General features: G+C 38.0%; 2 protein-coding genes across 2 annotated transcripts; one reads left to right on the top strand and one right to left on the bottom strand.

The window, feature by feature from the left end:
• The first annotated feature begins 643 nt into the window (after positions 1–643).
• Positions 644–11,839, top strand: tspan4b (tetraspanin 4b). Its single transcript, XM_044099090.1, has 8 exons — positions 644–971; positions 5,707–5,776; positions 6,033–6,224; positions 6,415–6,489; positions 7,042–7,137; positions 7,314–7,427; positions 8,606–8,689; positions 10,465–11,839. Exons 2-8 carry the CDS (start codon positions 5,708–5,710, stop codon positions 10,531–10,533), a joined length of 699 nt encoding a protein of 232 aa, XP_043955025.1. The 5' UTR covers positions 644–971; position 5,707; the 3' UTR covers positions 10,534–11,839.
• Positions 11,840–13,274: 1,435 nt separating this feature from the next.
• bcl2l12 (BCL2 like 12) lies at positions 13,275–22,342 on the bottom strand. The gene is made up of 8 exons (XM_044099089.1): positions 22,249–22,342; positions 20,148–20,319; positions 18,495–18,654; positions 17,376–17,592; positions 16,994–17,098; positions 16,405–16,478; positions 15,871–16,134; positions 13,275–15,469 (listed from the first exon to the last, which is right to left on the bottom strand). Exons 2-8 carry the CDS (start codon positions 20,315–20,317, stop codon positions 15,428–15,430), a joined length of 1,032 nt encoding a protein of 343 aa, XP_043955024.1. The 5' UTR covers positions 20,318–20,319; positions 22,249–22,342; the 3' UTR covers positions 13,275–15,427.

Raw genomic sequence — 22,342 nt, 5'->3', positions numbered from 1 at the left:
ACACATCTTCTGTGACTGAAGAATACATAATTTATTAAATGTTACAACATTTTCTGATACATTTTCAGTTTTGCTAAGGTGACAAATGTTGGTGTTCAACTCGCCAGAGTTCAGTCTAACAGTGATCTCCTCCTCATCTACCCTCAGTTCTGTGTTTTATGGTCCCATGATGTCATCCTCAGCTTTTTTATTTTCCTGAATCATGAAAACAATAGATTTAAAAGGTTTTAATGGATGTAGATTAAAATGTAATCCTCCGCAAGATCCAGGAGAGTTCACAATTTGGGTTTGAAATGAGTTAAAATAAGTGGCTTAAAACGTAAAATCCCTCAAATACAGTTATTAGTTTTAGATTATGGGACGTAATCTGCTGTTTGGTCAGGAAGCGAACCAGCCTGTGTGTTCCGCTGTGTCAGAATGTACTGGAGTTCTGATGTTTGCCGGGTCGTGTCATTGAAATGGAGGAAACAGGAGGCTGACCTCAGATTTCTGAAACAAAGAAGCGAAAAATGGAATTTGAAAGACATACTAAGAGCTGGAGTCTGTTGCCCAAGGAGGGAGCAGCAGTGTGGAAAAAAAAAAAAACAGTAGGGGGAGGGACCTGGAGTGGGACGGGCAACAACACACACATCTGGAAAACATTGAGGAGAAAGAGAGAGAGAGAAAGAGTGGAAGAAAGTGGGAGGGACAAAGTTGTAAGTCTGTGAGAAGAAAGGCACTAAACATACGGTGAACCTTTTGGCATCTAATTATGTTTAAATTCCAAGTCTGCAGAAAAGCAGGTTAACTAGTAAAAACAGGCAGACTGTGTTTACCCAGGAAGGAGGAAAAGAGGAGCAAGAAAAGCTGACTGAGGCGCCTGGCCGGTTCAGAAACCAGATCCAGGACGTTTGTCAAGCTAACAAAGCATCAAGGAGTTCGGCTTTAAGAGGAAAGAGACAAGAACCGAGAGAAGACAAAGTCATCTTCAGGTAAAGACGAACTCCAGGTTCCACTTTACAGAGAAAAAAAAAACTTCCACACTAAGGATTTTAAATAGATACTTTATGATGTAATAACATTGTTTCATTTTTGCTTCTTACATTAATCACTGAGATCTGAGTCCTGATCAAGTCAAACACTGAATATTTGGTCTAATATTGGGGGGCTTCCACAGCCTGGACCCCTGAGGGACGGTGAGGGCCTCTGCTGGGGTCTCTGACCAACACGGCAGCTGGTGGTCGGGTGGAGGCCGAGGTGGGGTCACCACCCAGACACTCAGTCACAGTGATTAAAAACCTCTCAGCTCGTTGTAGAGTTCCTGAAGCTGGATGGTAATGCCCTCCTGGAGGTCAGGAGTTCTTGTTTTGCAGCTCAACATGAAACGACTTCGATAAAGAGACGAATATATGAGATTGTTAGATAATCTGTTGTAATGATAAAATCTCAACCAGGATCATAGTGCCTTGCAAAAGTATTCACACCACAAATCTAAGAGCATTCTATTGATATGTTACATGTAAAACCAACACAAGGTAGTAGATAACTGACATGAACGGAAGATTAAACACTGTTTCCCATTTGGGGGTTAAAAAAAAATGGTGCACATGAGTCTTAACCCCGATTCATCCCAAGTCCACACTTTGCAGAACCACAGCTGACTGCAAATAAATCTAGCAGATCCAGAAACCTCGAGCGGATTTGCACAGATTGAATTATTTGCTGGTAAGATCAAACCTGAAAGGAGAACATCTGTTAGTGTAGGTCTGAATTTAGCTGTGGACTTTGACTGGACTGTTGTAACCCATGAGCAAGTGTTGATCTAAATGGTTCCACTGCATCTGGAGGTTTCGGTGGCTGAACCTCAGACATTTTGCTTCCAGGATTGTTCTGTGTTTACATCCCTCTGACCAACAGCATCCCACAACATGATGCTGACAAGGATGCCTTCAGAGTGAAGTGTGGGGTTACATACCTTCTGTCTCCTACAAAGGACTTGTAGACGGTCCAAGCTGGACTTCTTTTAACAAGTGATTGATACATGCAGCTCCTCTTTCATGAATTTTATTACGAGAAACTTTTAGGTTGCATGGCATTCAGAAGATTCCTGCTCCTACCTCAGCTTTGGATTTCTGCTGCTCAGAGTAACAATGTGCCTCTTTGCCATTCTATTGATTACTGATCACCTGTCCAGTCTGTGCAGATGGACGTCTGTGTCCTGGTAGGTCAGCAGCTGGTCCATCTTGTCTCCATGTCCAGATGAAGCACTGGTCAGGCTCTGGAATGTTGCTGTAGAACCTAACTCTGCTCTCGTCAGTTGATTTTATTATTTTTGCTGTTGTAGCTTTTAAAAGTTATGGTTCAGTATTGGTTCAGTATTGGTTAAGTAATAGTTCAGTATTCTTTCTGTATTGGTTCAATTATGGTTCAGTATTGTTTCAATATTGTTTCAGTATTGGTTTAGTAATGGTTCAGTTATGGTTAAGTGATGGTTCAGTATTGGTTCAGTATTGGTTCAGTAATGGTTCAGTATTGGTTCAGTATTGGTTCAGTATTGGTTCAGTATTGGTTCAGTTATGGTTAAGTGATGGTTCAGTATTGGTTCAGTAATGGTTCAGTAATGGTTCAGTAATGGTTCAGTATTGGTTCAGTTATGGTTAAGTGATGGTTCAGTATTGGTTCAGTATTGGTTCAGTATTGGTTCAGTATTGGTTCAGTATTGGTTCAGTAATGGTTCAGTTATGGTTAAGTGATGGTTCAGTTATGGTTCAGTAATGGTTCAGTATTGGTTCAGTTATGGTTCAGTTATGGTTAAGTGATGGTTCAGTAATGGTTCAGTATTGGTTCAGTAATGGTTCAGTATTGGTTCAGTATTGGTTCAGTATTGGTTCAGTATTGGTTCAGTTATGGTTAAGTGATGGTTCAGTATTGGTTCAGTAATGGTTCAGTAATGGTTCAGTAATGGTTCAGTATTGGTTCAGTTATGGTTCAGTTATGGTTAAGTGATGGTTCAGTATTGGTTCAGTATTGGTTCAGTAATGGTTCAGTAATGGTTCAGTATTGGTTCAGTTATGGTTCAGTATTGGTTCAGTAATGGTTCAGTAATGGTTCAGTTATGGTTCAGTAATGGTTCAGTAATGGTTCGGTTATTTTTCAGTATTGGTTCAGTATTGGTTCAGTAATGGTTCAGTAATGGTTCAGTAATGGTTCAGTATTGGTTCAGTTATGGTTCAGTATTGGTTCAGTAATGGTTCAGTAATGGTTCAGTTATGGTTCAGTAATGGTTCAGTAATGGTTCGGTTATTTTTCAGTATTGGTTCAGTTATGGTTCAGTAAAGCTCTCAGTCAAACCTCAGAGGTCAGAGTATAAATTAAAAAACGATAATCTGTGTCTATCATCCTGTGAAGACAGAAAGTGAGTATGTTGGTGTTTATTGTGTGCAACAGAAGAAGTAGAACTGAATACTGAATGCTCAACACACTTCAGATTCTTATTTCCCAAAAAGGAAAAAACATGTTCAATTTCCTTCTGCTTCACAATTACACACTACTTGGTTTAAAATGAAAAACCAATTGCTCAAAGGCTATGAATATTCAAATAAATACAAATATAATAGTTTTATGACGTTTAAAAGAAGGATTGGATTAAGACACCAGCTGAAAGTTGGCTTTGTTGCATTTCTCAGTATAGGAATACTGCAGGCAGTGTTCATGAAGCTGTTCTATTTGGAATCATAGCTACTTATCAAAATCCATTTAGGATTTTCCTGTTCATGACTCAGATTTGACTCCTCAAGGCTACGCTGTGCTTCATCAGCTATGCGACGGTTACATGCTGCTCCAACCCCTGACCATAAGGGTTTTTTAAAGCAAAGTGTTTTACTTTGAGGAGAAATGATCTGTGGAAGATGCTGTAAGTGAAAGAAGACATGGGAAATGCCTTCAGCAGTATAATTAGGGCTATTGGGCTGGGGAGGGAGCTTCCTTCCTGTCAGCAGTCAGACTTCCTGTGTAGGGTGGCTGGAAGGACAATTCAGATTGGGCTTAGAGTGGAAACATGCTCATGCACACACAAGGGCGTAAATCCCATCTTATTATTGGGGGGGATCATAAGCAGGAAAATTTCTTAAGACCAATTTTGGGGTAGTCGGCAAAGTTACAGTGAAATGTAACGTAAAATGTGGCTTAAAAAGTTTTTGGACCACATTCAAGCTGCAGGACCAAAAATGACTAGTAATGCACATCAAATGTGTTTTTCTCAGTAAGCAAACTATTGAGAAGTAAAACAAAAATTCAAATGTTGCTTCAGTCTGACTGATCTAATCTCTGCTACACCTTTACAAAATATTAAGGTTCTAAATAAAAAAGTTTTAATGAGTAACTGCCCCTAATAAAATTCCTCATTAATATTGATTTATTGAAATGGCTTCCAATACAAGTTATGGGCTTTTTAAATTATAACTTGTTCAGTTGCTTTATTTTTAAACCTTTTTTTAGTTTTGTCATGTCCTGGATGACGGAGAACAAACAAGTAGATAGAAATGAATATCTGGGGAGTATCAGAACGTAAACGTAACATTTAAAGCACCAGGGTTTATATAGAAAAATATTCAGATTTTTTTTTTGTGCTTTTAAAGACTCTACGTCAGGGGCCCCCAAAGTCGGTCCTGGAGGGCCAGCATCCTGCATGTTTTAGTTCTCTCCCTGGTGGCACCAACAACCTTTTCAGCAGGTCAATGTTCTTCTTAGGCCTCTAAACGAGCCATCATTTGATCCAGGTGTGTTAAACCAGGGAGAGAACTAAAACATGCAGGATGTCGGCCCTCTCGGACCAACTTTGGGGGCCCCTGCAGTCAACGTTGAAGACAGTGAGAAATAAAGGCAGAACTTTCTGTTTTTTCTATCTGTTCTCGGCTCCCACACACAGAGCTGTTGGTCACTTGCTCAGCCCGTCCCTCCCGTTTCAAACTCTTCTAATTAACTTAAAAATAAAGAATCTCATTATGAATGAGATGTTTGCTACCTTTAACAAAAAAGCTTAAGTCTATGAAAGCAGTGTAGCAGTTTTGCTAATGAGGGAGTTTATCATGATTCAGCCAAACTGCAGTCGGATTTTTATTGTTATCGTGTTTCACTCTATTGAGCAGAGAATGTAGATAAAAGATTTGCATGTCTTTTGCTTTAAGTATTTACTTAGTGGAGGGTTGTTATTTGTGCAGCAGAACCACAGCTAACAGCTAACAGCTAACTCCTCACTTCAGGAGCCTGTACCTTCAGTGCTGCTGTTGCTCCTCCTGCACTTTGTACTGAACCATTTTGTCCTAATAATGGTAGGGGGACCTAAAAGTTCATTCTTATTTTCTCCTAAGATAAATGGCAGATTTGTTTTGTTTCTTTTGTCTTTTCATATTGATATTATTTAGATGCAAACGTTTCTACAATTATTGTTTTTTTTGGGGGGAGGGGGGCAATTCTAGACTTTTCAAAGATTGGGGGGGTCCGGACCCCCCAAGATTTACCCCTATGTGCACACAAACACATAATTACATATATTTATACTCAGTGATTAAAGTTTAATATTTTGTGTTATTATTCATCCTGATATATTTTTTGTTCATGTTAATTATCATCCTGACTCTACAAATGATTTATTTAGTATTATGCAAAAACCGAAGTGCATGTACCCTGCAGTGAAGCTGTCTGTCTGTCTGTCTGTCTGTCTTGCAGGATGTCTGTGTCTCAGCGGTGCCTCTGCTGCGTTAAATACTTGATGTTTGTCTTCAATCTTATCTTCTGGGTCAGTATTTTCACAGATCAGTGACAAGCTGCTGGTCTTATTTTCACATGTTCTAATTTTCTAAGCAAAATTGTTAAAAATAAATAAATAAATTACTAACAATAATAATAATAATAATAAGAGAAAATGTTACAGTGCCATCTGGACTCAACTTTTATTATTGTGTCTGGAATGGAAGATAATTTGCCATTTATGTTTCCTTTGGTGTTAATCCTGCTTTGACTTTACCCTTTGACCTTTGACCTTTGCCTTAAAGCTGGGAGGATGTGGCTTGTTCGGCGTTGGGATCTGGCTGTCCTTCACGCAGGCAGAGTTTTCCTCACTGCCCTTGTCCTTCCCATCACTCTCAGCTGCCAACCTGCTGCTGGTTGCTGGTGGCATCACCATGGTAACAGGATTCCTGGGTTGCCTCGGGGCTCTAAAAGAGCAGCGCTGTCTTTTGTGCACTGTAAGAACACTGCATTAAAAAAAAAAAATTATATAAAAGAACTTTAAAAAATATATTTTTTCATAGAAGTTTTTGAGCATTTATGTAACTATGGAGACACTATAGAGTCTGAGAACACCGTGTTATAAAGGATGGCTTAAATTCAGAGTCTAACCTTTGACCCCAACATGTACTCTTCTCTGTTTTGCAGTTCTTTGTGATCCTGTTGATTCTGGTCCTCACAGAGATCACCGTGGTTCTGGTTTTATACTACCTCCATGACCAGGTGAGCTCAGCCTCCAATCTGCACCAAGAGACCAAAAACAAACCAGAGAAGGAAATATGTCTGCTCAGGTTTATAGATAGACTTTATTTTATGCATTAATTATACTCTTTGACTAATTTTATCACACATTGGAACTTTCTGTGTAGATTGACTATCTGATTGTTTTGATATTTGACGGCGTAAGCACCCTTCGACCTGTTGCGGATGTCTGGCCTCTCTGCAGCGACATGCTTTCTAAACACAGACAACTTCAGGCGTCACCTGAGTGGCAGCCAGACGTTGTCCACCCGTCATAACCTGAGTCTGAATGAAGCTGTTTTGTTTCTGGACTCAGAGCATTAATAGAGAACACCAGAGAACAGGCGGCGTCATGGAAACCAAGCAGCAGGTCAGGGTGGACATAGTGGAGGTATATTCAGAGTTAGAGCAGTGAGTTAACTGGTCAGGAATATGAAAAATAATGTAACAGTAACATGAGGAAGCTGAGGCGTGAGTCAAACGGGTGAACTGTTGTCTCTATAGGTAACTATGCATCTTTCTGTTTTTTCTCAGGTGGAGTCACATGCCAAGGGGGACTTAAAAGACGGCATGAAGAAATATAATTCAGAACATGACCTTAAAAAATCCTGGGACAATGTGCAGAAGATGGTACCCATGATTCTCTCAGAACTACTTGCATGCTAAGTTTTTCAGGACATCAGATATCAGGCAACTTTACTGCTTGAAAAAATGGAACGAAAGACATGCAGAACCAGCCTGACAAGCAGAAGTTATGTAAAGTTGCAGAGAGGACTCACTCTCTTCCTTCATGTCTCTGTGTGCAGTTCAAATGCTGCGGCGTCAACAACTCCACAGACTGGCATGAAGTGCTGAACGGAACGCTGCCCTCTTCCTGCTGCCCCGGCGCCGACAGAGACCAGTGCACTGGATGGAGTGAGGTTGGTCTGTCATCAGTTCTGTAGGGAACATTTGGGGCACCAAACATTTCCCAAACACATGTCTGGGTTGGTTCTCTGTCATGGAAGCTAAATGTGCTCCAGATGCACAAATTTGTTTGTGCACCACAAGTATTTGCTGAGAGCAACCACACGGGAAAACCCTTCTGCTGAGACAACACTTATTTGATGAACCAGGATTGCCTACATTTCACTAGAGCTCAGAGTGAGGTGGGGGTTGCTGGAGAGGGTGGAGGGTGACGGGGGAGAGTCAGTGACAATAAAGTGGAAGGAACAGACTTAAGCCAGAAAAGACTCTCATTTCACACAGGAGAGGAAATAAAAATCGGCTACAGTTTGGCTACGCTGATATTTAAAGCTGCAGCATGTCACTTGTATAAAAAAAACATGATTTTTACATATTTGTTCAAACTGTCACCATGTTGTGACAGTATGCTATGATGCAGATAATCTGTGAAAATATCAATCCCCTCCACCTCCTCCTTGTGCTGCTCTTGCCGTCTGAAGGAATACACAGACCAAAAACAACCAATCAGAGTCAGGAGGAGGGGCTTAGCACTGGCAATCAACCCTGTGTACTAGCTGGGAGCTCAATCTTTTCATAGATTTCTGTGGTCTACATATCAGGTAGACTTCATGCTGCAGTGATTAGACTAGAATGTTTTCCTGTTGATGTCCAGGACTTTCTAGAAAATAAATGTTGAATTAGATCAGGGGTGCTCAAGGTCAGTCCTGGAGAGCCGGCATCCTGCATGTTTTAGTTCTCTCCCTGGTGGTAGTAACAGCCTTTTCAGCAGGTCAATGTTCTTCCTAGGCTTCTAATGAGCCATCATTTGATCCAGATGTGTTAAACCAGGGAGAGAACTACAACATGCAGGATGCCAGTCCTCCACGACCCACTTTGGGAAGCACTGAACTAGATGCACTGTACTAGATGCATTGTCTAGGAAAACTGATTCATGTTGATCAAAGATGCGCATGAACCTTTTGCTGTTTGGAGAACACATTATTACCATTCCACCCAGAGAAACTGCCCAGAATGGAAAAGCAGTTTCTAAGACCAGCTCCAGTGGTTCATGCATGTGACGTCAGTCCTCCACCTCTGATCTGCTGTCACTCATCAGTCTCCTCTACGTGTTGTGTGTGAATGTTTGCAACAGGGTTGCTTTGCGAAGGCCAAAAACTGGCTGAGTGACAACATCCAGCCCGTCCTGGTGTTTGGAGTGTGCATCGGTGTTGTACAGGTACTTTATCTCTACGTCCTCATCATTTGAACAACTCCGTTGAAATTTACAACTGTTTCAGTCTGGTAGGCCAAGAAAAGCTGAACTCCAGCATATGAAGATTCTTGGTCCCCAGATATCTCATTTTAATTTTGCATGAAGGTACTTAAAGTGAAACTTGCACCAAAATCCAATTTTATTTTATTTTATTTTATTTTATTTTTATTTATTTTTGCTGATAAACTGTCTAAACAAGTTGTTTAGAGTTCATCTTTATGATTCTGTGGGAATTGCTGCTTTGCTCCCTTGCTCTGAATTGTACAAACAATTTCCTGCAGAATTTTGGATGTCCTGCACAAAATTTGTCAGAAAATTGTCAGTGTGGGTTATAAGGAGAACACAAAACTTCATTTGCTTGAAGACTGTGCAAGAAATCTGCCAAGAATTTCCTGTTTGTTCCGACAAACACAATGCCCTTAACACGGCGCTGAGAAGATAAAAGTGCTTCTGTCAGCTCTTTCCTGGGCTGAAAATGTTGCCGTTTCAAAAAATCTTTTCTCATTTTTTTTCTGTTTTCCATTGTTATATTGAATTTTAAAAATGCTACGTATGCCTAGAACATTTTGACTTGACAGAATGCTAATCCGGGATATCTGTAATGTCATTCTGACAAGGCAGAATATTAATTTAACTTATATTAAATAGAAAGGCTGTGTAAGATAAAGACATTTCTAAAATACTTCAAAAGGAATTTTGACTTGTCAAAATTACAATCCTGGATATGTATAATTTATTTTTAATTTTAAGATATCTGGAATTTAATTTGCACTTGTCAAATCTATTTTACTACTATCTAAAAATACATTTAAGATATTATAGCATCATTCAAGATATCTTGACTTAGAATTATGACTAGTCAAAACTAAAAACGAAAATTAACTTTATGACTAGTCATAAGTTAATTGTAGGTATTAGAGGTGTGTCGATCGATCCTCCTGTGTTCTACAGAATTACTCAGCTCAGTCAGAACCAACCAATCAGAACCAGAACAACAAAGCCATGTTCTCAGGAAGTTTTCATTCAGTAACTCAGGATTGTTTATTTTGATGCAACTTGTGTTCAACATTAAATTAATATTTCCTTTTTTTTACTTGACATTATTTGACATATGCAGTGGTATGAGATTTATTTAATTTATGTATAAATTAGGCTGTTGAGAGCCTTACTGTTAAATATTGCTTTACTGATTGCAGGTTTTTCAGTTGTCCTTTTGATTGAGTAGCTGCTGTATATAGTGCCTGCAAATATTTAGCATGTTTTATGTCTAAATTATGTGAATTTATTACCAGATCAATTTTTAATTTCGCCAGATCATATAGTATCATGATCGGCCTCATGGGTGATTGGTGTCAGAATCGGCAGCAGAAAAACCTGATTGGAGCATACGTAGTAGATATATGAAATACTTATTTCTGATTGGCAAAGTATTTTCTCCAGTTTTATTTGGCAAAATATAAACATGGTTTTTGTCCTTATTGTTTGCTTAATCTTTAATAGTCTTTGTAACAATGTTCCTTTCACTGAATGTATAAAAGGCAGAGCTGTGAATAACCTGTCAGTCTAGCAGTGATCAATGTTATCTTGATCACTGAGCACAATTTATAAGCCCCACTAGTTTTCTAACTTTGGGTTTGGAACATGAAGTTGGGATCAAATAGAGCATTTAGTGAGTTTCGGTGCTGGACTGATAGAGATGCAGCGCTGCTCTCTGACCATGTGACTCGTCCTCTCCACAGATTTTGGCCCTGGTGTTCTCCATGCAGATGTACTGTCAAATTCTCCACGCTGAGAAGAACCTGGACTAACAGCAGCAGCCGGGCTCACGTGGGCCTGAGCTGAAGCGTCTGATAGGAGGAACTCCAGCAGCTGCAGGGGGCGCTGTGCTGGTGAAGGAGGGGAGAGGGATGGATTTGAAATGCTCTGAGGTGACAGGGTCCCAGTGATTCTAATACAACCTTTTTTTTCTGTTAATGTGTGTTTGGGACATATTAAGGATGTACGTTGCTTCAAAAATCACCTTTTTAACTTCATTCATTTGAACACATATATATCCAACCACAATATAAAGTATGTAACTTTATATTTTCCAGCAAATCAAACAATATCAGAATTTGATTAGTTATCATGGTTAATTGTATACATTATCAATCATTTTCAAGATGCTGCCTAATAGTTGCCTTTGTGTTACATTCTTCTTGTGTGTAAACTCCACTAAATTAAGTTTCTGTCATTATGGCACCGTGGATGCAGCTGAAGTTCACCGTCTAGTTTGTATATTGCAGAGCTCTAGAGGAAAGCCCACTTCCTTTAAAACCTCCTGCTGATTCTGTGGTGTTTTGGTGCAGCCTCAGCTGGCTCATCCTCCTGATCCTGTGCTGTATTTAAGAACGGCATTGCTGAACAAAAGGAGTTGTCCAAGTGTCGCCGCGGAAGTCTTCCTTCTGAACAACAGTTTAACTCTCCAGTTAGAATCAAAAACAGGCAAAAATAAATAACTCATGAGTATTTAGGTGTAGACTCTGGTTAATGTTTAATTAATCACAAGTAACTGGAAATGAAATATTATTGTGCAGTGTAACCTGATTCTTTACAGGTTGAGCAACACTCAGTCTCACACTACAAGTTGTTTCTGTGAGGTTCAAACTGAATTAGGATGATTGTACGTTTTGTATCTGTTCACATTGTATTGGTCAGACTCCAGAAGTTACAGTATGTTCCTGACTAATAAAAAATGTTAAGATTATTTAGCACAAAATGACCTTTTTCATTTCAGTGAAGTGATACAGAGTTTGTTCATTAAAAGCAAAGCAGTTTGAGGAACTTTTGGTTTCTTATGTTGTGCAACTAGAATCAGTTTGTCTGAATGACATATGATGTATAAGAATTTATCTTCAGTTATTTAAATTGACGGACAGGGGGATGTTTTTCTAGAAATGACCTTTTTGTTGTAGGAATTATGTTTCTGTATGATATATTTCTCGATATTTGAGTGTAAAATGTCAAAGAACCTGGAAGAAAAGTATGAATGGAGTAAAAACTGTTATATCATCATAAAGTAAAACCTACACAACTGTCTCTGTCCATTAATAAAAAATTTAAAAAAAAACAGCAAGTCTTTCTACACTCACTGGCTGCTTTATTATTCACCTGAGTGTTAACTCAAACAGTAAATCACATAGCAACAATTTCATGACTTACAGAAGTACAAGCTTAGCAAAAAATGAGGAAGAAAAGCTGTTTCAGTGACTTTGAACTGTTGATACCAGAGAAACATTTTGACCAGAAACGGCTCATCTACTCATTTTCTCACACCCTCATTTCTCTGTCTTTCCCGCCACCAGGAAACATGAGACTTGGGCCATAAGTGGCAAACAGTTTCCAACACTCAATCAGTACCAACTGCAGCAGTTCTGAAGGCAAAAACATGTTCAACCCAAGACTAGTGAGGTAGACCTAGAAGTGGTAATAAGTCATAACACATTACGATGTTAGCAGGTAATATGTTATGACTTTATTAACTGATGTGGAATATGCTACCACATAGAATTTTCCAACCACAAACCTCTCTTTTTATAAGAAAATGTCAGATATTTAAATTAATCCCATGAAATTTTATTTCCTCTCTAAAGTTGAGTTTTTTTGCAGCAGGGCTGCTGGACGGTTCCTCTGGAGTTTTTCTACTTTTCCATTTCTAGCTTTAGAAGCAAAGCAACGTGATACATTTGACTGGCAGCCAATCAGAGACGACCATGGTAAACGTTGTTTTTCTGAATTTCCCCTCTGTGGGACAATAAGAGCTATTTCTATCTGGATCTCCATCTTCAGTAAGTTGTCAAGATTCTCTTGTAAAATAGATCTTTGACCTTGAGGAGTTTTATCCTGCTTAAATAAGGGTTGAAGAAGTTATTTTAACTTATATTTTGTAATAATGATTTAAAAAGAGATTACATTTAGAAAAAAAAAATAAAATAAAGTTACGATTTAAAACCATATTGGATTCCTTTTTTTCTCATGTTCCCAACATTCTGATGGCCCACTCGCGCCCCTTTGCGGCCGTGGCCCCCACTTTGATAAACAGTGTTTTACAGTACACTATTGCGCCGCACTTGGTGATGTGGATGCAGCTGCTCTGTCAAAGAAATCCATTCCACGAAGCTTACAGACGGTTTGCTGCTCTAAAGCTTCTGACTCTCAGACAGTATCAGCTGTCTGAGAGTCAGACAGCTGATGGGAACTTCACCCTCTAGTGAAGTTCCCAAACACTTCCACTAGAGGGTGATATATATGTACAATGATTGCTTGTGGATTCGTTTACTTAGATCCACTCTTCTCTTTAGGTCACCAGGTCGCTGCCTGTACCAAACAACAAACTGGGGCATTTGAGACGTTTAACTGTGGAATCTAAAACAATTACAAGTTAAAGTAGTGGATAAATACTCCTGTTAGACATTTTCTAGAGGTTGAATTTAACATATCCAAAATAATGGACTGGTACAATACAGAAAAACTTAAGCACAAGAGTCAAGTCATCAATATAATCTTTGGAGTTTAATAAAAGACAGATAAGAGTTCAGCATTTAGTCAGTTACAGAGGTTGGACATTATCTACAGTACATGATCCTCCACATCAGCAGTTTCACTGGCAATAAATAAGTACATAAAACATTTTCTACGCTGCCTAATATGACTAAGGTAAACTGCAATAAAAAAAAACCCACAATGATAATTCAACAAACATCACAGCTTCCCTTCTTCACTTTAGTGCATTCCAGAATGTAGGTTGTGTTACTGAGAGGCGCTGCAGCGTCCTGCTGCTGTTTAACCTGAACACAGCAGGCTCAGTGCTGAACGCAGCAAACACTACAGGAAAATAAACACCTATTCACATTATTTACCATACATTATTATAAAACATTATGTAAACAAAACCATAGACAACTATAGTTTACCTTTTGTCTCATGTACCAACATGATTATATTTGACAGTAAAAGACATTTCCCCCTCGATTATGACTAAAAGAACTCTTAATGAACAGATTTATTAGAAAAAACATCTTTACAGTAAACATGTTCCACAAATTCCTGATCCAATAACGCTGAATATTGTTGCATTATGAAATGGTTAGTTTTGTTTTTTCTTATTATAAAAAAACAAGCACACACAAAAATGTTGATAATAAAGTAGTGATCATATTACAGTACTGACAGTAGCAGCTGACACTTAGAATATGAACATCACAAGATTAATAATGTTGTTTAACATAAACATATGTACAATAAAAGAGAAGCTTTTTAACTCATCTGCTCACTCACACTGAGGAGTCTGTGGCTATATTTTAACCCATACTGTAAATGCTAGCTGATTTTCACCGTCTCCAGGACTCCAGGGTTATAGTACATTAAATCTTACTGTTTGAAAACCACTAAACTTTCCCCTCTACAGTACTTTTACTGCTGCTGCAGGTTTTTTTCTTCAGCTGTTTGAAAAGTAAAGCAACCCTTCCGCCCCCTCAGGCCTGACTGACTGCTCACTTATTATGAGCTGTAATGTTTGTGTTCCTCTATAAAGAGCTAAACAGACAAGAGGAAAAATATTCTGGAAAATAATCACTTGAAATCTACGACTAAATGCTAAATGACCAATAACTGATCAATAACTGATCAATGTTAAAAATTACATTAGTGCAACTGAAACAAGGTATGCTTGTTAGCACTATAAGAAATAAGTGTTACTGTTCTGTTAAAGAAAAAAGACATTAGATCGTCTTATCAATTTTGTTCTAAATTTGTGCTTAAATACTGAAATACAATGAAAGTGGTATTTTTTTTATCATACTTGTTCTTTTTTTTTGGCACACACTAAAGTCAGCGTCTTGCATGTGGCGCCATTTGTAAAGCTACACAGTTAAAAATGAATAATTTGGCTTATGTAACCTGTCATACAAGAAACAAAATGAGAAAAAATGTGCGTATTAGCTAAATATTTAGCTCTGAGTTAAATATTTAGCTTTAAACTAAATATTTCAAATATTTATCCTGAGCAAAATATTTTGTTTTCTAACTGAATATTTAGCTAAATATGTAGCTAGCTAACTAGATGTTTAGCTTTCAACTAAATATTTAGTTGGCTAATTAAATATTTATCATTTATAAACAAATGTTGAAATTGTGAAAATATGACTTTCAAAAATAAATTGATGTTGTAAATTTTTGTGTGTAACTTTAGAAATGGCACCCCATAATCTTTAGCATTTCTTCCATGAGCTTTGTGAGTTTAAAATATAACTTAGTAAAGTAGCTTCTCCCGTAGCTCTGCTGTTTACAGTAAAAACTGCAGTAAAACATCTCATGTTTCACTGTGGGATTTCATAATCCAAGAGGTAACATACAAGTAGTTAGTTTGGTTTTTGTTCTTTGTTTTTCCACAACAAAAAAGATTTAGCTACTTAGTTTTAGTTTCAAGTACAGCAGGTCCTTGAAAACCAAGGCTAGTAGCAGCAGTGAAAATAAGCTGGTCCCTGGTTTAGTGGTTAAATGTAAAACACAAACTGGAAGCACTCTGGTGCAGCAGGAACACAAAGAGACCAGGTCTTTGTAATGTGTCTGGTCAGATTAAACTCTGCTGGTCAGCTCCTCGGACCCTGTTAGATGACATCATCCATTTGAGCCTTGGTTCACGATAAACACACATTCAGGACATCAGTCCCACTCCTCAGTCTTTTCTATATCCAGCACCTTTCCCTGCAGATAAAACACAGCCATGTTTGAGCTGAGAGAAAATAAACTTGGTTTTATTATATATATATATACTGTAATTTTATATATATATATATATATATATATTTATATATATATATATATATATATATATATATATTTATATATATATATATATATATATATATATATATATATATATATATATATATATATGTATATATATATATGTATATATATATATATATATATATATATATATATATATATATATATATATATATATTTATTTATTTTTATTTTTTTGTCACACGTTTGTAATTCTGCATTGCTGACCACGGTACAATACCATGTAGTGTATTCCAATCCAATGTAATATATCCAGTTGCAGTGATATTCCATTTGACCTCAACAGGACCACTCACCCATCCTCCATGACTTTTGACCCAGGGGACAAAGTTGTCCATGTAGCGCTCTGCGAAGCCCTCTATCCGCTGCGTTCCTGTGGCTGTCACCATGCGCCGTGACACCTCCATGGAGATGGCTATTCGCTGTAGGGTTGGACTGGTCGACGGTTTCAGTGGGGGGGCCTCAGCCACCTGACTCCTGCCGAAGATGTCTAGAATATGCTCGAACGATCTGTATGAAAGACGAGCCAGTTTGGAGCGCAGCTCTGGATCCTGCTGGATCTGCCGGGGAAGGTCACAGGTTGACAGCAGTCTGTGTTGTTAGCTTCATCTTTGTTGTATTGTACATCAAACTGTCTGTACATGCTTGCTACATTATGGAAGCCACGTTCAAATGTGCTACATCATTATTTCCTGTTAATTTTAATAAAGATTTCTATGGAAATTCTAATTTTACAAATTCACTTGTTTCCCAGCTTAACCAACGAACTGTTAACATTTTATAAACAAATATATTTTCTACCTTTATGAAACTTATGTAATGGAACCTGCCTTAGTGTTCATGGCATCTCCTTCTGAACTCAGCAGCCTCACCAGCTGCTGAGCCACGACTTCTTTATCACACACTGCAGAAATATGGAGACATCAGTTCAGTTCCAGAACCGGGCCCTACAGCTCTGACCTCATCTCTGACATCAACCAACTAAAAATGGCCGCCTGTTTCCCTCCACTGCTACTCATCTTGACAAAGAACTAACATGTGCATGTTAATAATTCATAAATAACATAAAACATCGGCCTTATTTGCCAATTTTACTGTCACGTCTTTGTGCAACGACAATAAAATAAGTCTGAGTTTTGCTTGCTTTAGCTCTGCAGGGTTTTATATGGAGAGCTTCTGCTTCATATCTGTGTTGTTAACAGGTGAAACGGCACTACTGACTACTTTCAGGAGGGAAGACCATCTGACTCTCAGAAGAAATCTAGAGCTTATTAACATACACTGGGTGTGTGTTAATGAGAAATAATACACACATGACGAATTAAAACTGATTTATATCACTGAAATAAAATAACTTCTTTATGATCCAATGTAATGCACATGCACTATGTGAGCAGAACTAGGTGTGAGTGTGGTCACCTGGCGGTCGCTTCAGTTTCGGACTTGGCTTGGACTGTTTGATGATGTCTTCCAGCTTCTGAGCTATTTCATCATAAAACTCCAGAGGCTGGTCTGTTTCTTGAACTATTATAGAAACAAATGGAAATTAATTTTCTGCAGACAAGCCTACCGTATTAGTTTGCTAAAACAGTCAAACTAAATATCATCTTCAAGGACCATCTTTACAGTCATGACTTCCTTTGAGTAGCAAATGGCTTCTTTGCGTTGTGCTCTTGCACAATTTAACTTTGTTTTTTATTTACCTTCTAAGTTCAGTCGTTGTTGCCACAAACCCAACATTATCAGAAGGTTGAAGGTTCTGAGGGAAACGTGTTTCAGAGGTTTGTGAAGTGGAACTCACCAAGAGCGACGGGCTTGTTTGCTGCTGCCGCTTTCTTTCCAGATGCCAAGTCACTCTGTCTCTGAGGATGAGACTCGTTTTGTTCTTTCTCCTTCTCTTTTCTCTCCTTTAATTTCATTCTGAAAAACGAAGCAATCTTTCTTTTGATTGCTTGTTTTTGCTTCCTCATTTTTTCGACTTCCTCTTCATCTGAAGATGAGGAGGCTGAGACGGTGTCCTGTAAAACACAGTTTCCATATTAACACTGAATATTTATGCTCTATCATTCTCCTCACTGACTGGATGTTAACCTCTCACAGTACGAGCCGTACAGAACACGTCCTTGTTTTATCTGTCTAAGGGCCACGTCAATGCTGGTTTCACTCCAAAAACTTTCTCCATTGTGCTGATCAAATAAGCAGAAACATTGTCTTTGAAGAGAACTGCACTGATTTCAACATGTTTAACCCAGATCGATGCTATCAGAAGGACCCCAAAAACACTGTTAGAAGACACATCAACACATGCAGAGGCTTTGGGAGAGATGTTGATGTGATGCTGAAATCTCTGAAACAGGCTGAAAACCTGCCTGAAGTAAAACTGGAATTTAGCATTTGGTGAAATTGATCATTACAATTTCCCCTCTAGTCTCGTCTATCATCAAGACTCATTAAAGGCCATGAAATATATAGTAGTAATAATAATAATAATATGACAACAGCTGTAACTGAATATATTGTGCAGCTTTAGATGAACTATTAGTGGAGGAGATAAACTGATGTATTCAAGTAAAAACATGTATTTCCGATTAGTTTGAAGAGTCACAATCAAATATTCTCTTTTATATATATATATATATATATATATATATATATATATATATAAAAAAGCAGAAGTATGAGTACAACTTTTGTGACTATTTATCTGTGACAAATTAGAATAATTCCTAAAGGTGATTAAATCAACTAGGACTCTCTATAGCCTTAAGAAAACCATTTATTACTGAAGATGCAACAGAAACATGGATTTCTTTCTTTTTTTTTTTTTTTTTACTAAAGCAATGACTTTTACTGAGGATGAACACAAAGACAGTCTAACTAATTGAGGACTAAAGGTGAAATGAAAGCCACAGTTCCTTACTTCTGCTGGTTGGGACTGTTTGGACTTGCTGCTCCGGCCCAGTGAGCCTTTCCCACGGCTAATGGACCTCCTCATCAGGTCCTTGATTCCAGTCTTCTTGTCTTCTTCTTTTTCCGTTTGAGCGTCTGCTCTGTCTTTTCGTTTAGACTGTGGCGACAAGCTAGTATGAAAAATACGTGTTTTGAATAATCAGCTTAGTTCAGAAATGACATGTAAAAATCCCTTCAAATTTTAATTCGGAAAAATGGAATTCAAATGAAGAAAAGCAGTATTGGTGTACAGCGCCTGGCAAAAGTATCAGAACTCTTGTAATTTTTCATATTTAGTCTTGTTATAACGGGACTATTGAATTAAACTTCACACCACGGCACTAAAAGAAATCGATCATAATAATATCCACATTAACCAGACTTGGTCAGAAGACCCTCGTAGGATTTCTGACAGGAGTCAAAAAATCCATCATTGCTGCACAATGGCTGCTGGAAGCAATAAATGGGTTTGCTTGTTTTTTACACGTTGAAAAGTGCCTCCCCTCTAAACTTGCAAATATATATGTTTAAAAAAAATGTTGCATTTGTGAGAAAAAACTGTTTTTGTGCTGAATTACTGTGCTTCTGAGTCTGCTTCAGGGATGTTTGCTTGTACCACTGTGCATCTGTTTGAGGCCATTTTCACTGAGTTGGTAGGGCGTGGCCAGCAGCAGCTTATATGCAGAGTCATGACGTGGTCCTAAAACATTGCATTTCTAAATGAGCTCAAAACAGGCAGAACTGATTGGGTGAAATCTCAACATCTGAGAATGATTTTGTACGTTAAATGCAGGGTTACCCCCAGTGTATTATAAGGCTGGTGAACCTCCAGGCTTTACTCGTGCCCCCACCAGGCTTAGCATTGCTTATTTATTGAAGCTTTTTTTAATTGTCTGCATTTTTTCAGACTTTATAATTGGCGTTCAGATATTAATCTTCCAATCTTCCAGTAACACATAATTATCAGGTGATATTTTCATATTTCCTGTGACCTTTAAACATTTTTTAACTCAAAAACACGACGAGCTCAGCACGTTTTCTGGGCGAAACCTTGAAATGCATTGAACATTTTCTGTAAAGCTCACAGACTTACAGTATGCTAGTTTGTTCAAGGAAGCAGTGGACCTTTAAAGTACACATAGCTTTATCCAAACTTTTGCTTTTATTTTTAAAATGTTTCAACTTGACTCTTTCACTCAGACCTAAAGGTGTATGTCTTTTTAATACTGGAGTCTTGAGTTTTAATAACTATATCATAACTTCTTAACTGAAATCATATCACATCTTTGAAGAGTCTAGGGAAGAAAAAAATTCCCCAACAATAACATTTTGCTCACACGCACTTCAACTTTCAATCAGAAAACTCCAAACAAAAGAGTTTTTCTTTCTTTTTTTTCAAAAGTGAAACAAAAGAAAGTCATGCTGAAAAATAAAATAAAAAAGAGAGAAAATTGTCAAATGAAAATATTAACAATATATTTTTAAAAAAGCACACAATTAAAAGCATTGATAGTAAAAGTATGCAAAATTGAAAGTGGAATGAAAATAATTAAAAATGTAATTACATGATAAAATATTGCTCACAATAACACCAATGTAGAGCTTTTTTAAACGCCAGCATTACCTGTGCCTGTTATGATCATCATAGGCTCCTGCTATCCTGCCAGGCCTGTCTTTGTGGGGGGTGGAGATGGTTCGTTCAAGAAAAGCCTGGAGGATTCGATGCGTCTCAGTCTTGATCTCAATCAGAGAGACGGACGAGACGGAACATCTACGATCTGCAGGCTCCGACATCCCTGACAGGAAAGCAGACAGAAAGCAGCAAGCTTCAAACTCATGAGAAATAAAACTATATCTGTATTTTAGAATTATGAAACAGTCAGAATGAGAGAATCAATGGACTATTTATGGAAATAATTGCAGCATTAGTCTACCGTCATTTAGTTCCCTCCATGATAATTGATGGAGGGGACTAAAGTGGAGCGCGGTGGAGCTTCCCCTCTCCACCCTGTGCAGGATGCTGTGCTTTACCTCCATCCACATCATTTACACTGTTTACACCTTGAATTAATAAAGGAGCTACTTCAATCTTTGTTTTACAAACTCCGTGCTCCTTTAATTCTAGTTATGACTCTATAAGTTCGATAGGATTTTTTTCAGAGATTTCGTGTAGGAACATGTCACCAAGCGTAAATTGGGATTTGGCAGGAATCCCAATCACCAGACACCTGAAGGAAAGGTCTGATGAAAAGATGAAGTAGAAGATGTCCAGTTCTGATGGACTCTGGAAGCCCTTGGTTTGTGCTGACGAATCAAGGATGTGGAATCATTACATAGAGATGTGAATCAAGTTTGAAACTTCAACTCAAGTTGCACTTAACTCACAACGATATGAAAGACTTGAAACTTGACTTAGGCTTTTGGTCTGAGATCAAGTCTTAGTTTTAATCTCATGTAATGAAGAGTGAAAGTCAGAGTGAGCTCCAGACTGCAGCTGATTCATTCAGAAATTCAGTATGAGCAGGTTTTAATCACTTTTAAGCACTTGTTTTAACGTATAAATGCTTATTTATATTTGTAATAGGGTTGATATTACACTATTACACATATAAATATTTGTACCCTAAAATATTTATTGTGTATTATTTGATAAATTTTCAAAATAACATATATCAGCCTTTAGCAGATTTATATATGGATTAAATTATCAAAATATAATTGCTTACAGATATTAACTGATATTAATGTGAAGATGTTTTGTAATGTACCCCCAAAGATAAAACAGTGCAGGTGTGGATCCCCAACCTACAGTGAATCAGATGTAAATAAGATGTCATCCATTTGATGTCAAAATGTTTATTTCACTCATTAGAAACTTGAGACTTTACTAGGAAAATATGACTCGTACGGACCTGTCTTTCAGACAACTTAAAACTTTAATTATAGGGTTAATGATGGTACTGCCTTATTTAATCATGGGACTTCTAACTGAAACCCCTGAGTCATCATGCCATATTTCTTTGTTATTAAATTGTCTGTGTCTGAATTTGCTACAGTTTAATGTTTAAAGTCTTCAGGGACGTTTCCCTTTGTGTGGAACATAACTCAACATATCAGCTGATAAGTGAGCAGTTCTGCTGTCCTTTCAGGATGGAAAGGACAGCACACATCAGGTCTGAGGAAATCATGTTCTCTGGCTGTCCAATTAAATCTAATTAAATTCAACCTAGCCCAACCACTAACGGCAGCCATGTCATGTCAGATGAAATGAAACACACTATCACTGGTCATAATGTTATGCTTGAATGGTGTAAAACAGAGCATGTAGCAAGTAAAAGAGAAGAGAACTGAGCCCTCACTCATTTCAATGGAAACACCGAAAAGCACCGAGAGCAGCCGAGTCGGTTTCGGCTGAACACCGGGCGGCTAGTGAAGAAACTAAATAACTCTACAGGAAACGCTCTAAGAAATATGTCTTTATCTCGCAGAAAGGAGCACTAACAGCCGTAACAGCTGAATGAATTTGCTAATGTTACATGTTATTGAAAGCAGCATTCCAGCTATGAGTTTAGCTGGACCGAACTTCTAGTTTGGGACACAGAATCTCAGTGACTCTGGACGAAACTTTTCCCAAACAGACTGTTGATAATAACTTCATAATAACATTGCTGTAATTATTCTGGGCCTGTAATGAAGGAAAACTACACCGAAACCACCCAACTTACCCGCTTGTGTTTCGGTTGTCGAACAGTGTCCAACCGGAGATTTGTTGTTGTCCTGACTCCTGGAGTCGGTCTGCGCAGCCTAACTGGACAGCTC

This window comes from Gambusia affinis, linkage group LG19 (genome assembly GCF_019740435.1).
Source record: "Gambusia affinis linkage group LG19, SWU_Gaff_1.0, whole genome shotgun sequence".
Taxonomy (NCBI): domain Eukaryota; kingdom Metazoa; phylum Chordata; class Actinopteri; order Cyprinodontiformes; family Poeciliidae; genus Gambusia; species Gambusia affinis.
Note: the sequence above shows the minus strand (reverse complement) of the source record. Positions and strands in the feature narration are given on the sequence as shown.

What these genes read in the sequence shown, in the direction of transcription:
- tspan4b (XM_044099090.1), top strand. Translation starts at nt 5,708, where the DNA reads ATGTCTGTGTCTCAGCGGTGCCTCTGCTGCGTTAAATACTTGATGTTT. An exon ending in TCTTCAATCTTATCTTCTGG is followed by an intron (nt 5,777 to 6,032) that starts GTCAGTATTTTC and finishes TTTGCCTTAAAG; the next exon opens with CTGGGAGGATGTGGCTTGTT. An exon ending in TGTGCATCGGTGTTGTACAG is followed by an intron (nt 8,690 to 10,464) that starts GTACTTTATCTC and finishes TCCTCTCCACAG; the next exon opens with ATTTTGGCCCTGGTGTTCTC.
- bcl2l12 (XM_044099089.1), bottom strand. Translation starts at nt 20,317, where the DNA reads ATGTCGGAGCCTGCAGATCGTAGATGTTCCGTCTCGTCCGTCTCTCTG. An exon ending in GAGATGCCATGAACACTAAG is followed by an intron (nt 16,135 to 16,404) that starts GCAGGTTCCATT and finishes CTTCCCCGGCAG; the next exon opens with ATCCAGCAGGATCCAGAGCT. An exon ending in TCAAAAGTCATGGAGGATGG is followed by an intron (nt 15,470 to 15,870) that starts GTGAGTGGTCCT and finishes TTTTATCTGCAG; the next exon opens with GGAAAGGTGCTGGATATAGA.